We start from the raw sequence: 15,770 nt of genomic DNA on the forward strand, positions 1-15,770 counted from the left end.
AGAGTCATGCCTCAGACTTTACACCTGAATAAGAGTTCACTGAACTTACTATAAGATCACAGTGTAAAACTTGAAAAAAATAATTCCATAATCACTGTTTCCTAAAGAAACAGTGCATCCCTAAAAGTAGACGATCCTTGGTGAGCTAAATAATGTTAAATGCAAAATCTTACTGGAAAAACTGAAACAAACCAGGAGTGACTCTGCCAATGTGAAAGAAAATTCTCCAAATAGCTTTGTTTCAGCCACAGACATATGGGAAAATTTATGTAGTAAAGTATATGCTTATAAAGTTTCAACTTATATTTAGTGGGGGAAACAATTTATTATACCAAAAGAGCATAAATGTATGACAGATGGTAATGATTTTTTTTCTATTCTTGCCAGGGTCCCCTTTTAGCTGAATGGCTTTTGCTTCTGAAAACTATGAACATTGTCATTCACACCTATTTTCTAAAATTAAACAGACCAATTCTAAGATGAAACTCCCTATAAATTTGGTTACTGTATAATGTCTTCCCCTTTTGTATCATAAATTATCTAGAGTACCACTTTCTCTGGAATAATGAAACAGGCCAAAACTGGCAAAAAGCATTCTGTAATAAAACCTTTATTTTCAATTCTCTGAATCAATTTTGGAAAACCTATATTTAAATTTATCCTGGTAGGACTTTACAAAGGGATCCATAAAAGATTATACTGGAAGTGCATTCTTCCATCCTGAAATCTTCATTTTTTGAATTTTAAAATGTTTAATTCTTTAAAATCATTTGCTAAATTACAATTTAGACTCAGATAATCCTGGATTCTAAATCTGGTGCCATCAGTGATACACTATGGGACTTGGAACAAGGTTGTTTTAAGAATTAAATAATATAACTGTGTACAGCATATAACCAGTGCTCAAAACACAAGAGTTGTTATTACCATTATTATTATTACTATCATTATTACTTTGGGAACTCTGTCTGATCAGGATATTTCAGATATTGGTGCTGCAGGTGGGGAAAGGGGAAAAAGACTCTAGTTAGCAGTGGAGGACAGTGTAAAAGAACTGGGGCTACTCAGGCAGAGAAAAAGGTTTATAAAGACAGTAATCCCAACTATAATTATATAAAGGGTCCTGTGGAAGAGTGATTGGACTTGTTTAGTAAGGCCCTGGGAGGCAGAACCGAGACCAAAGCAGAGGGTGGAGGTCGGGAGACAAATCTGGCTCACATAGTGAAGCATCTTGGGCAGATTAGAGTGGAAGAGAAAACTGGCATGGGCTGTCTTCTGAGGAGAGTCAGTTCTTCCTTCTAGGTTACCCAGGGTGAAAGAAATCTTGGTGAAGAAGTCCTGGACGGGATTCCAGGGATTTTGAATTTCAGGACAATGCCTCGGGCCAGAGAAGGCTCTAAGAAGAAGCAGAGGGTAGAAGTGAGTAAAAGAAAGCTTGACCAGCTCGAGGCCAGCCTCGTCCTTTCCCTCTCCGCTTGCACATTTCTTCTGCTGGGAAATCCTAAGATTTAACCAAGGGGACTGGAGTCCCGCCCACAAGTTGCAGCGTGCTCCAGGAAACTCGGTTGCCATGGCGACAGAAGCTGTTGACCTGAGGATTCAGAACAGGTTTGGCAGAGGGGAGACAATTCCTTCAGGAACTGGGCGTGGCTGCGGTTACTATGGCAGCGGGGACGCTTAGTCCAGGCCTAAGGGCTGTTTAGAGGCCAATGCTCCTCCCGTTCTCTGCATGGCACCCAAAAAAGAGAAAGGCGAGACAGCGACCACAGGTTCTAAGATATGGGAACCCTCGCTCATCGCTGCACCCTTCAACCAGGTATGCCCCGAACCCCGTAAATCCTTTCTGCTCCCCCGCAACGCTAAAGCCCGACCAGGCCCTGCAGGCAACTCTGCCAGGCTAGCCTTCCTTTCCAGAAGCCACCGCTGTCCCTTCCGAAAATTGTACTTGGTACTGCTCTCCCAGGCCTGATGGTTTCACACAAAACGACCCAGGGTCCCATCCGCAGGGAGTGCTTGACCGAATGAGCGTTAAGGGAAGAAGGAAGGGGAAGCAGATTTCAAAAGGTGGTGAAAGGTGCGTGGTGGTGAAGAGACAAGTTGTCCTTCTGACACCTCAGCATCCTTTTCAGTGAAGTCATCCAGATGGCACTCCACAATTTTACTGGAGTTGTCTTTATGAACTGCTCGCTTCCTCCTGACTTCTTCTGAAGAAAGAAGTCCTGTTGGATCATCTGTAGCCTGGTGCATAGTACAGCTTTAATAAATGCTGTATGAAAACAGACATGGAATACCTAAGGTATCAACGTATTTAATACAAGTGAGCCTTCTACAGGTAGGAAAGGATGACTTTCTTAGGTAATGCCCTGATACCACAATATCAAAAGTTTTGATGTATTTTGAAGGTACTGTAGGAGATCAGAGTAATGAGGGGTTGGCTGCTAGACTCATCTGTAGGATGACACAAAGGCAATCTATAACCCACCTGCCACATGACTTCAAATTGCCATACCAGAGCTGACTAGCTCCCTCACTCACACCCACCCACCTCCAGTGAGCTGGTCAGCCCAATAGTTCCTGTCATCCGCTGCCAGAAATTCACTTCAACACTAAGTTGTTTCTAAGATGACATTTGGAAGGAGGAAGCTAGATTCTGGGAATTCCAGCCTGCCATTGCAAAACACTTTAAAAACTAGAATTTTTTTTTTTCATTTTCTATGTGTGTGTATGTTTCACTAGAGAGTTAGTACTTAAAGGAAAAATACTTCTAAAGTCTTATGATGCCCTCATGAGAAATGTCTACCTATTTGTCTTTATTTTCCACTGTAATTGTTTTTTTTCCCTATGAACAGTAATTCTGTCTGATATGAAATTCTACCAGATGAAGAATTTCATGAAAGTAGTTAAGATACTGCCGATGCTGACATGATGTCATGGAATTTGGGGTTATTTCTATAACCTTAGGAATGAAGGATGTCAACTCAGTAATTCTCAGTTACGTTCTCAAATTCTTAGATGTTTTTTGAAATACTCTATAAAAGACCCTCTCTTTTGCTTTTATAAGTTAGCACTAGCCAAAATAATTTTTTCTTCATTTTCTTTGAAATTGTGTAGGCCAAGTTTGGGCTTGGAGTGAACATTTCTGCTTGAATTATAAACTGCTGAACAACAGAGTTTGATGGAGCTGCTGACATTGCATTAGTTTTAGTGCTGCAAATATGAAGCTATAATTTTCTTAGTTGAGTGGAAAACCTAAAGGCACTATTTTTCCTTATGGCTTGAAAACCTGAAATAATTTTCAGCTTTCTTGTTCCTGCTTAAACAATATAATTTCAATAAATCTTATATATTAATAGAAATAATTTGAACTCAAAGCAATATGTAGTTTTAACTACAACAAGTAAACTTCTTCATTGTTGAAATATGGGTTCTTTATTGCAGGGGGAAGACAACTACCCTCCACCTCCTCTCATATTTTTTTCTCAGCTTGGTTTCATGTCTGATCCAAGAGGAAAATTCCCAGATTAAGCCAATGCCCAGAAGCATGCCCTAACCACCAATGTAATAGACTCTGAATTTTGGTTAAAGATGACTGTAGATGTGTGAATTCCTTATTCATAGGGCTCAGCAAAGTGCTTCGCACATATTGGGTGCTCAAAAAAAGTTACTGCTTTAGTTTCCAGAGTTTCTTTCCATAAAGTTGCTACTTCTGTGCAAACTGTACTCCAGTGTACGTGGTTGAGTATGTGTGTGCTACTGTGTGTGTGATGCATGTGTATTGGGGGTTGCAGAGAGGGAATTTTTCCTCCCAGTCTTCCATAAGCCAGTTTAGTAATCCTAATCAATAGTGATTTTGAACTCATATTCGTATTGAGCTGCACTAGAGTTGACAGAGAATAAGCAAGTTCACAATTTGCTTTTAGTGAATGTACCTTGTATCACTGTTTGGGGCTATCCTTTCAGGCTAGAATAATCATCAATTTCTCAGTATATTTTAGTTGGTTCTAAAACATAAAATGATAGCAAATAATACAAGGCAGTCTATTACTAAGCACTAAATGATTATATAGAGTCTAGACGTTAGGAGGATGAAAGTGGGCTGGAATAGCCAGGAAATGCTTTATAAAATACTTTCCTTTGGCTGAGCTCTAAAGAATAGGTAGAATTTGAGTGGGTAGAAGGAAGGAGGACAATTATTTTAGGAAAGGAGACCAGCATGTGCCTTAAATAAATCTGGGACACTTAAATTGAGAGAGAGAAAAATGTAGGTTAGACGGCTCCTGGGGGTACATTGCTCATAAATTAATTCTGTCAATCAAATGATATTTACTGACTTTGCTATCCATGTATCAAATATTTAGCTTATTATTGTATATGTGAATAAATAATATTATTTGTGAGTATATTGTATTAATAATATATGCAAATTATCACACCTCAAATTAGATATACAGGAAATATTTAGGTACAAGATTATAAAAATGCATCTTAGTGTGGGCTTTATATGACATAGACATATTTATGATATCTAGCAGCATTAAGAAGTTAAAGATACTGTGGTGTCATAGAAATTAAAATCTTTTCATGAAACTCTCAAGGCAGCCTCTGTTCGCCACATTGAGAGGAGGATGTGTTAACCCAGGTGCTCAGGGACAGAAAGTGCTATCTGGAAACATTTTGGTCTAAGATATTCTATTTGTATTTTTTACTGTGGCAAAATATACAGAACATGAAATTTACCATTCTAAACATTTTAAAATATACCATTCAGTGGCATTAAGTATCTTCACATTGTTGTGCAACCATCACCACCTTCCATCTTCAAAACTCTTTCATCTTCCCCAGCTGAAAATACATCCATTAACTAGTTCCCCCACCTCCCTCCCCGCAGCACCTGGCAACCCCCATTCTACTTTCTGTTTCTACAAATTTGACTACTCTAGGTGCCTCATGTAAATGTAATCATACAGTATTTGTCTTATGACTGGCTTATTTCACTTAGCATAATATCCTCAAGCTTCATTCAGGTTGTAGCATGTATTGGAATTTCCTTGTTTTTAAGGCTGAATAATATTTCATTGTCTGTATAGACCACATTTTATTTATCCATTCATTCGTTGATGGCCATTTGGGTTGCTTCCAACTCTTGGCTATTGTAAATAATGCTGCTATTAATATGAGTGCGCAAAAATCTGTTTGAGTCCCTGCTTTCAATTTTTTGAGTGTATATCCACAAGTAGAATTGCCAAATCATATGGTAATTTTGTTTAATTTTTTGAGAAACAGCCATACCATTTTCCATAGCAGCTATAACATTTTTATATTCCCACCAGTTTCTCTACATCCTCACCAAATGCTTTTAACAGTCTGTGTTTTTTATTTATATACTTATATGTAACAGCCATCCTAATGGGAGTGAAGTAGTATTTCATTGTGGTTTTGATTTGCATTTCTCTGATTATTTTTGATGTTGAACATCTTTTAATGTACTTTTAGGCCATTTGTGTATCTTCTTTTGCCCATTTTTAGTCAAGTTGCTTGGTTTTTTATTGTTAAATTGTTGAGGGTTTTTTTTTTTAATATATTCCGGGTATTAATCCCTTATCAGATACATGGTTTGCAAATATTTTATCCTATTTAATGGGTTGCCTTTTTACTCTTTGACTGTGTACTGTGATGTACAGAGTTTTTAATTTTGATGAAGTTCAGTTTAAGTTTTCTTTTGTTGCCTATGCATTTGGTGTCATATCAAAGAAATCATTGCCAAACCCAGAGTCATGAAGATTTTACCCTATGTTTTCTACTAAGAGTTTTCTGTCTTCCATTTAGGTCTTTGGTCCATTTTTAGTTTATTTATGATATGAGGTAAGAGTCCAACTTCATTCTTTTGCATGTAAATATACAGTTTTCCCAGCATGAATTATTGAAAAGATTGTCCTTTCTCCAGAGAAAGGGTGGGGCAAGGGAGAGTAGAAGTGCCACAAAATTTCCTACCATATTGAATGTGGCTTTTTATTGATTGGGCATTCATTCGGTTGCTTTAGATCTTTGACTGGTTTCAGAGCTCCTATAAAGTTATTTTAGTCAATCTCTGGTTGTTTTTCTAATGTTTCTGTGAAGGACAGAGGGCCTGGAGCTTTCTATTTGGCTATCTTGCTGATCTTACTATGGTCTGAGGGATTTTGTAATCAACTCTGATTTTTTCCATTTCTTACAAACCTACATAGCAGGTGATGCTGGGGAAGGGGAGATTAGTAGAAGCTTTGCTCATGAAAATTTAGGAAAATTTACCAAAATTGTTCAAACAGCATAGCCATTCCTTTTAGAAGCCTACAGATTGTCACGTGGCCTCAAAATGAGTGAGCTACGTGTTTCAAATGGAATCTTGTGTTATGATCAAGACTTTTGTGTTAAAACAGTGGGGAAAATCCTCACAATGTTATCTGTGTTAAGTGACAGCATGATACCAGTATAGTGAATATTCAGAAGCCAGATACAAACCCTTTTCTTTTTCTTTAAGGTTTTATAGACTTTTGTCCCAAATATGTTCTTCAGAATTTGAGGGTTCTCCAAAGTTTGTTTGAGTTATTTGGTTTGGGATTTTGTTAGTTTTAATTCTTAAGTACCTTCATATTTTCAAATTATCCAAGATGGTTATTTCTTTTCATTTGTTCCAAGTTTAAGTTCTCCTTTTTAGGTGTAGCAAGAAGGCAGCCATAACTTGTGAGACCAACTATTGGCACAGCAATTATTTCATTCACTTACTGTGACCCACCATAGAGAATGTTAAAAAAAAAAAAAAAACAGAAAAAAAATTATGGCAATCTACACATTCCCTAACCCAGCCAGCCTCACTATTCCAATTCACTGATTTCATTTTGTAATGATGATTTCAGGTCCCTAATACCAGCTTAAGGGAATGGATACTCATTTTCATTTGCCTTATATTTATCATTAAGATTTTGCTTCTTGATTAAGCCTTCAACTCTTCTTTAATATAAATATCCACATATTTTTAAATAATGATTATTATTATTATTTTTGGCCGTGTTGGGTCTTCGTTGATGCACGGGCTTTCTTTAGTTGTGGCGAGCGGGGGCTACTCTTTGCAGTGCACGGGCTTCTCATTGCGGTGGCTTCTCTTGTTGTGGAGCATGGGCTCTAGGCACGCGGGCTTCAGTAGTTGTGGCACAAGGGCTCAGTAGTTGTGGCTCACAGGCTCTAGAGTGCAGGCTCAGTAGTTGTGGCACCCGGGCTTAGTTGCTCCGCGGCATGTGGGATCTTCCCAGACCAGGGATCGAACCCGTGTCCCCTGCATTGGCAGGCGGATTCTTAACCACTACACCACCAAGGAAGCCCTAAACTGGCCCCCATTTAACCATCACATTGAATTGCTAGAGGCAAGACATTCTCTTCCTTGAAGCATAGACACAAAGGAGGCAATGAGCTGCTGGAGAAAGCCCCAGCTCTGGGGCCAGGTAGACCTAGGTGTCGAATCCTGATTTTGAAAGGCCTAATGGGTGACCTACAGCAAATGTCTTACCTTCTCTGATCCTCATTCTCCTTTTGTCATATGGAGATTATAATATCCACCTCAAAGATTTGCTGTGAGGAAGGAGTAAATGATATTTATTTCATTTCATAAATATTTTATCACATCTGGCATCTAATAACCCTTCAATAAGAGAGTTCACTCCCTGCATCCTGCTTTTTCACTCATATTAGTCTCTTTGCTTGAAATGAATTTCCACCTTCCCTCCCCTTATCAGACCCATTCTTCGAGGCTCTCATAAAGCCATGCCTTGCAGTGAGCTTTCCTAAATACCCTAACCCACATTTATCTTCCCCCACCTTGGATCTAGGCTCTGTCTTTTACAACTCAGTCCTTGGTTGTGAGAATGCCTTGAATTATTTGCTATCATTTCATGTTTTATAGAGCACAAGTATTGATGTAATGTGAGCTGCTTCACAGAAAAATCATATCTTATACTCCTTATATCTACTCCACAATGACCAGAATGTTTATAGGCACACAGAACCACACTCAAACTCTATACAAAATTAATTCACTGATTTACTTTGAAATATGAAGAAACCTTTACGTAGAAACCAGGACAGTTAGACTGAGGAGATGTTTTCTAAGAGAAGAGGAAGGGACACAAAACATTTATATAAAAAACCATCATAGCAGATACATAGGCTGATTGTAACAGTACCCCCAAAAGAACTATGCAATGATTCCATTTCACTTCACAGAGATATTTTATCTGCCAACCAGGAGGCATTTAAGTGAACGCTCTTTAGAACATATAGTTAGCAGTTTCTCCTCCTCATTAGACTTCAGCTGAGGAATAATATTTTTCTCTTATTAAATGTAGCTTAGTGACAATAGCTGAGTTGTGCATACTTGAAAAATAGTAACAGAATTTCCTTGGAGTCTTGAACAAAGCTTCTATCTTATAAAGGTTTGGAAAGTAGATAAGGGTTCCAGATAGGTATTGCTGAAATATTAATATTACAGACCTCTTAAAGTTGTAAAGTATATAGATGATATATCATATAGGATGATAACAAGCAGTCTCGGTAAGTTTGGGAGGAAAAATGTTCAATTGAATTGAAGTGCTTGAAACCATTATAAATGCAGTTTATCAAAAGAGAAATACATTTTATGGACAGAACCCCTGAATAATTTTTGAGAGGCAGTGTAGAATTTTTCAACTTTTTTGATCTTAAACAGTAAGCTATTTCTCATGTTAATGTATAAGACTTACTGGAAATACTCATAATATGAGCTGAAGACTGATGTCTGGCAGCAAGGATATTTTTGAAATTGGCTTGGTTTTTATTACTATATTTTCTGAAATATACTTTCAAGGATATTTACCAAACAAATTGCCAGTTCACACAAAGGTTGTTTTAATAAAGGCCAACGAAAACAACTGAGTTGCTAGGAAGAATGTTAAGAGGGAAATGGACTTTTCATAACCTCACATTATATTTCTCTTTTTAGACAAAAATATATTATTTGAATGAGTTTGGAACCAAAGGGAGTTTGCATGTCAAAATATCTACCTAGATGTTATACGTGATTGTTTTTATAGCAAATGAAAAATATTAAATACAAGTAAAACGTAAGTGTTGCCAGTATGAGTTTGGCAACATACTAGGGAAATGTTAAGAAATGGTAAATGTTAACCATGTTTCAGCTCTAGCCATAGAAACTGTCATTGGCTCCCAGTTACCCACAAGATAAAATGCAAGATGTTCTGCCTGGCTTTCATGGCCCTGCCTAATTTGGTCTTTCTCTGCCCATCCGTCTTTATCTTCCTTTACTCCAGTTGAGTGGTCTCTAGTATCCCCAGGCACATACTGACTTCTCCCATGTAGTTTCCTGGCCTGAAGATCTCCCTGCCTCCATCCAACTCCTTCTCATTAAAACCCTCCCTTATATCTTCCAGAAGGGAGCTTAATCACATTATTCTGGTCCCTACTGACTTTTCTCCTTCCACTAAATTACTTCAGTGATTGTTATCTTTTATTTATTTATTTATTTATTTATTTTTGGCTGCATTGGATCTTCGCTGCTGCACGCAGGCTTTCTCTAGTTGCGGCGAGCGGGGGCTCCCCCTCGTTGCGGTGCGCGGGCTTCTCACTGTGGTGGCTTCTCTTGTTGCGGAGCACGGGCTCTAGGTGTGCGGGCTTCAGTAGTTGTGGTGCGTGGGCTCAGTAGTTGTGGCTGTACTCAGTACTATATTACTGTATAGTAATAGTTTCCCCTCTCTCTCCTAAATTTGTTTCAGTCAGTCCTCCCATTGAAGTCCCTCCTTTCCTATGACCAGTTTATTTGCCATTTTGTGACTCTTTCCAGCTATTCAATCTCTTTTTAGGTTTTATGCCTAAAACTCAACACAACTTTCCAAGTACTTAGACCCTCTGGTTTTGTACAGTTGTAGGGTAATGTTTTCTGTTTTGTTCCCACTTTTTTCTAGATCTGGTGAGCCAAGGCATTTCAATGGAACTGCAGCACATTAAGCTGATGGTTATGGGGAAGCATTACATATAGGCACCTTTCCTGTAACTGATCAACAAAGCTTCTAAACTTTTTTTTTAATTGAAGCATAGTTGATTTACAATGTTGTGTTAGTTTCTGGTGTACAGCAAAGTGGTTCAGTTATATATCTATATTCTTTTTCATATTCTTTTCCATTATGGTTCACTACAGGATATTGACTATAGTTCCCCATGCTGTGTAGTAGGACCTTGTTGTTTATTTTATATATAGTAGTGTGTATCTGCTAACCCCAAACTCCTAATGTATCCCTCCTCCACCCCTTTTCCCCTTTGGTAACCACAAGTTTGTTTTCTATGTCTGTGAGTCTGTTTCTGTTTTGTAAATAAGTTCATTTGCATCATATTTTAGATTCTACATACAAGTAATATCATACGGTATTTGTCTTTCTCTGACTTACTTCACTTAATATTGATAATCCCTAGGTCCATCCATGTTGCTGCAAATGGCATTATTTCATTCTTTTTATGGCTGAGTAGTATTCTACTAATATAGTAGTATTCTCTCTCTCTATATATATATGCCACATCTTCTTTATCCATTATTCTGTCAATGGATATTTAGATTGCTTCCATGTCTTGGCTGTTGTAAATAGTGCTGCAATGAACATTGGAGTGCACATGTCTTTTCAAATTAGAGTTTTCTCTGGATATATGCCCAGGAGTGGGATTGCTGGGTCATATAAAGCCTCTAAACTTCTGACTGGAGTTTAGATTATGTTTTCTTCAATGCATTTACTTATATTTTCCACACTGAATATCATCTGACACACATGCTTGCTCAACTCAGAAGGCTTTGTGAAATCTCCCTGTAGTGTTTAACTGTCCCCTTGGCACAATGTCATTGTCACAACATCTGCCAGTGAAGCCAAGGCAGGGTGGCAGAGGAAGGCCCATAGTCTAGGAATCAGGACATGCTTCTTGCTAGCTGTGTCACCTTGACCAAGTCTCCATGTCATAGATTTTTTACCCCCATCTGCAAAATGAAGGAATTGGACTAAATGGCAATGAAAGAAATCGCCTAGCATTAAATTCTGAAAGTTTGTGTTTCACTATAGCTATTTACGTATTTTGTATAAAGGCAGTTAAATACGACATATACAAGGAAGGTTCCCAGGGCTCCCTGCTGTTAACACTTCTTCATCCAGAGAGATGTCTGCTTAACTTCGCCTTTGTTTTTTAGCCAGTTCTCTGTGACAAAACATTTCCTCTACTTCCATGGTAACTCAATGTTTTTGGTATGTAAACTTGTGAAATGCCTTCTAAAATTAAATAAATTGTTTCCTGGCTTCCCCTTGTCCTCACCCCTCACAATCATGATTCTCTGTGTTGTTCTTATTGTGTTTTCTGCTAAATATGCCTATAGTGTGTGGCCTTGGGTGGTACAGACAGCATAACAGTTACTCAGGCAGGATATATTGAATAGAAATGGAGAGGAAATCCCCCAAATTATATAAGCACCAATGAAAAATCATGTGATCTCTAAAACTGTCTATGACTCCATATATGTATTTAATAATTGAGTTTTCGTTAAACTAGTTTAAGGTTAGGAATATTGACTTCAACTGCCTCTGTCTTTTTTTGAATTTTTTATTGAAGTATAGTTGATTTACAATGTTGTGTTAATTACTGCTATACAGCAAATTAACTCAGTTTTATACACACAAACACACACACACACACACACACACACACATTCTTTCTCATATTCTTTTCCATTATGTCAGCTACCTCTGTCTTCACATCAAGTATTTAGATGGCTGAGCAAGGACAGAAAGCGTTTCATTATTCACAGTTGTTACTGTAATCATAAAGGTGAAGCATTAGAGAATGTTTATTGTTTAACTTGTCATGCATATCTTATAAATTTAGCACCAACCTAGGAAAATGTTGTGGAAAAATGATTTATCAGGACCATATTTTCAACCTTTGAGAAGGAAATAACTGTGAATGTGTTATTTTATTCTTTGTGATGAAGATGTCACTTTTGCTCAGAAGGGTATACACTTTAAAACATATTTAAAGCAATGATGATCTGTTTTTCTGAAGAAAGTTTTTTTGCTTAGTCCCTCTTGTGTTCAGTAATTAAGAGCAACCATGTCTAGAGGCCAAAGAGTTTGGTTGTGTGGAACAGAATTTGGGGTCACGTGAAGTCCATATGGGAACTGGACCTCTGACTATACCCTCATCAGTACTGTCTTCAAAACAGCTGAGGAAATTCTCTCATCTTACACAGCATATACCACACAAAGAGTCTATTGGTGGCTTCACTGGAAGTTTGTTCTCAGCCTCCTTGGCAGCATTTTTTCTTTAGCTTTATCTCCATGTTGACCTCATCAGCATCTCTAATTAGTCTTATTTTATAGAAGCCAGTGTTCCTCCAAAGTCAAGGAGGTTGAAAGTTTCCTCTCTACTTTGAATTTTAGCTGCTAGAAAAAGTCTTTAAAATTATCCAACTTAATTTGGTCAATGAAAATTTTCGGTCAAACGAACAAGCATCTTGAAACAAAAGAACTGTATTTAAATGTTTTAAATGAATTCAGTAGGAAAGATTGTTCATCTTGAATTGTTCAGTTTGGGCTGGAGAAAGTGGGATTAAAATAAAATCAAGCTAGGAAAGATGGATGCCTTCCTAGATCTTCCTTATGTAAGTCTATAGTAGACATACCCCACTGGTCAATTCCAAGCCCTAAACATGGTCAGCTGTGGAGCTGGATCTTCTTTCTCTAATGTATCTTTAGCCCAGTAGCAGTTGAGTCATGGCTGAGCCAGGGGGAGAATAGCAATTACTAAGTTGCCAACCATTATCTTCCCCAGATTTGGGGATAAAATTACCCTTTTAATGTCTTCTGAAAGTTCTCCCTATTTTTCTTCCTCCGTCCTGTTTTGGTATGGACACCTTCCTTCTAATCCCCCTCACTGCCAGTCCATCTCTAGGCTTCAGAGGAGGCAGAGAGTGGTCCTTGACACAGAAACATACTTTCATGGGGGAATTATTTAAAGCATTATGAATTTCCAGAATTTAAGATAGGCCCATCCCCAAATATAACTTTAAAAATGCATTCCAAAGGAAAATAGAAATAATTTCCTTTATTAAATTCCTAGAGTCCATATACCTCTCTACTAACACGAAGAATTGAAGCTTGAGGCTATATCTATATCTAATGTGGTTTTTATACACAAATAATATGTTGTTTACCTGCCATCACTAAGACATTCCCCTTTAGTAGATTTTTAAATATTGGAAATGGTTTAAGACTGAGTACAACCAGCTAGTGAATATGGAGTTTGACCATAGCTTCAGTAAGTGATTAAATTCAGTTGAAAAACATTTGTTCCTTTTGTATTAAACTACTGCCCTATGTACTACCTGGGATGTATAGAAAGGGGAGGATGGGTCAATGGAAAAAGGAACAATACAGCATTCCTGCCACCTAGAGCTAATCTGAGAAAACATAGACACCACTGATTCTAAAAGTGTAATCCCTGGACCAGAAGCAACAGCATCGCCTGGGAACTTATAAGAAATGCAAATTCCCAGGCCCCGCCGTAGACTTACTGAATCAGAAACTCGGGGTGGAGCGTAGTTTGTACTTAGATTTGTACTTTAACAAACATGATTCTCATGCACACTAAAGCTGAAGACCCACGCTAGTATCATGACCTCAATGTAAGTACTATGTTACTAGTATAGTACTGATAATGAGTTTTCACAGGCAAGCAGAGGACACAGCGGTCACTGTTGGGCTGAGATGTTTAGGGAAAGAGCCACAGACGAAGCAGGAATTTCACCTGGAAGCAAGGAATTCTGTATAAAAGGACCATGCTGAGCAGAGAGCTGAGAAAACACATGACATATTTGTGATACATAATTAACCACTCACTAGGCACTGGATTAGGTGCTTTACACACACTATCATGGTTCATCCTCACAACAGCTCTAAAAATATTATTCCCATTTACATGGCAAAATTAAGGCTCAAGAACTTACATAGAACAATTTGAGAGCTGTGAGAGTTTAGAAATAATGGGAGATGCAGTGTTTAAAATATGTGGGGAAGAGAATGTAAAGGATTTTGAATTCTAGTAAGATAGAGTTTGGACTTATCCCATTAGAATCTAAGAGTTAGACAGTTAAAATACTTTCTGTGAGGGAAGCATGAAATGATTAAATTGATGTCTTAGAAAAATTAATAGGTTAGAGATGGAAGAAGCTGGAGGCTTGAATAGACCCTGTAGAAGGTATTTTCAGTGGTCTAGGTTTGAGGTAGTTATAGGTTGAACTAGCCGAATCACCATGAGAATAAAAAGGAAGTGACAGATCCAAGAAATTCTAGAAAGAAAGTAACTGTGATTGCATATACAAAAGGAGAATGAGGGAGGATTTGAAGTATGATGACTGGGAAAAATGGAAAGTCTCAGAAACTGACAAATTCAGTTAAATGAACTTGGATGATTTTTATTGTTTGTGATAGGATTTTGTTTGTTTTGTTTTTAGGGTATACAGAGAGGTAAAGAACTCAGTTTTCAGACTCTGAGTTTGAGATGATGGTAGAACATCAAAGTAGAAATTCATCAGGAAGTCCATGGACTATAACTCACGGTCCATAGTTGGAGACATCGACTTAGGGATTGTCAGTAGAGAAGTGGAGTGGATGCTGTGGGAGGACCTAGAATATCCAATAGAGAGAATGTGCCAGGAGAAGAACAGAAGGTTGAGCACAGAATTCTATGGAATATCTAAAGGTCCTCACTTATGAGGTAGAAAGAAAGGAAAGAGCCTGATGATCAGAGAAGAAACAGCCAAAGGAATAAAGACAGAATGAGAACAGTGTTGTGTCATGGAAATCAGTCCAGGGAGAAGGGCCCGAAATGGCATTTGAAGTCCCCACCTATGGAGATCTAGGGAGAACAGGGCAAGGCAACCATATTTGGCGATGAGGACACAATTAGTGATCTTAAAGGATGCAGTTTCAATAGAGTGAATGGTGGTGGAGGTGAAGGAGGGAGGTGGAAGCAATACTGTGGCTTATCAGGATCCAGGGCCTCAAGTGCTTAGGTCCCATGTCTGGGGAGTTTGACTATGAAGAAAAGATTGTATGGAAAATGGTTAGCGGGGAGACCGGGATTAGGTGAAGATAGCTATGCATTTGTGAGATGGGATAGAGAGGAGAGGGGAGGAAGGGATTGAAAACTGGAGGAGGAGAGATAGGATTGACGGAACAATCTGGAAAAGCAGGTCAAAGGAAAGTAGGTCATTTTCTCTAGTACAACAGAGAAAGGATCAGAATCTTTCCCTCAGCCCGAGAAAAAGGAGCAAGTTCTTCAGACTGGTGAGGGACGTACTGAGATGAAAATGTGAAAAGGGGAAGAAACCTAAGCAAGAGGCCCTTGCTCTTCTGAGGAGGTGGAGGTGTGGCCACTGTGTAGGTAGAAGGTTGACAAGCAAGAGACATAGGCAAAGAATTCCTTCCACTCTTTCTTCAAGCAGCATCTGCCCATGAGGCAGGGACATAAGACGCAGGGAGAGATGCGGTCTACAGTAAAACCCGTATCATTTTATGTTCTGACTGTGCACATATCTGCCTCCCTTACTAGAATGTGGGTCTTTTGAGAGCAGAGACTTCCTTCTTTTTTAATGCAGGAAAGCACAAAGGGTAATATAACAAGGACATATGTACCATCATGACAATTGCTAGTTTCTT

The 15,770-nt window shown here is 38.3% G+C and overlaps 1 protein-coding gene across 1 annotated transcript in view; it reads left to right on the top strand.

The window, feature by feature from the left end:
* Window positions 1–1,327: 1,327 nt before the first annotated feature.
* Window positions 1,328–15,770, top strand: part of SPAG17 (sperm associated antigen 17) — a 268,877-nt gene continuing 254,434 nt past the window's right edge. Inside the window, exon 1 of the mRNA XM_028488958.2 lies at window positions 1,328–1,816. Within this exon, the coding sequence (XP_028344759.1) occupies window positions 1,730–1,816 (87 nt within the window). The 5' untranslated portion in view covers window positions 1,328–1,729. The remainder of the gene's footprint in view (window positions 1,817–15,770) is intronic.

The sequence above is a fragment of the Physeter macrocephalus genome, chromosome 4 (assembly GCF_002837175.3).
Source record: "Physeter macrocephalus isolate SW-GA chromosome 4, ASM283717v5, whole genome shotgun sequence".
Taxonomy (NCBI): domain Eukaryota; kingdom Metazoa; phylum Chordata; class Mammalia; order Artiodactyla; family Physeteridae; genus Physeter; species Physeter macrocephalus.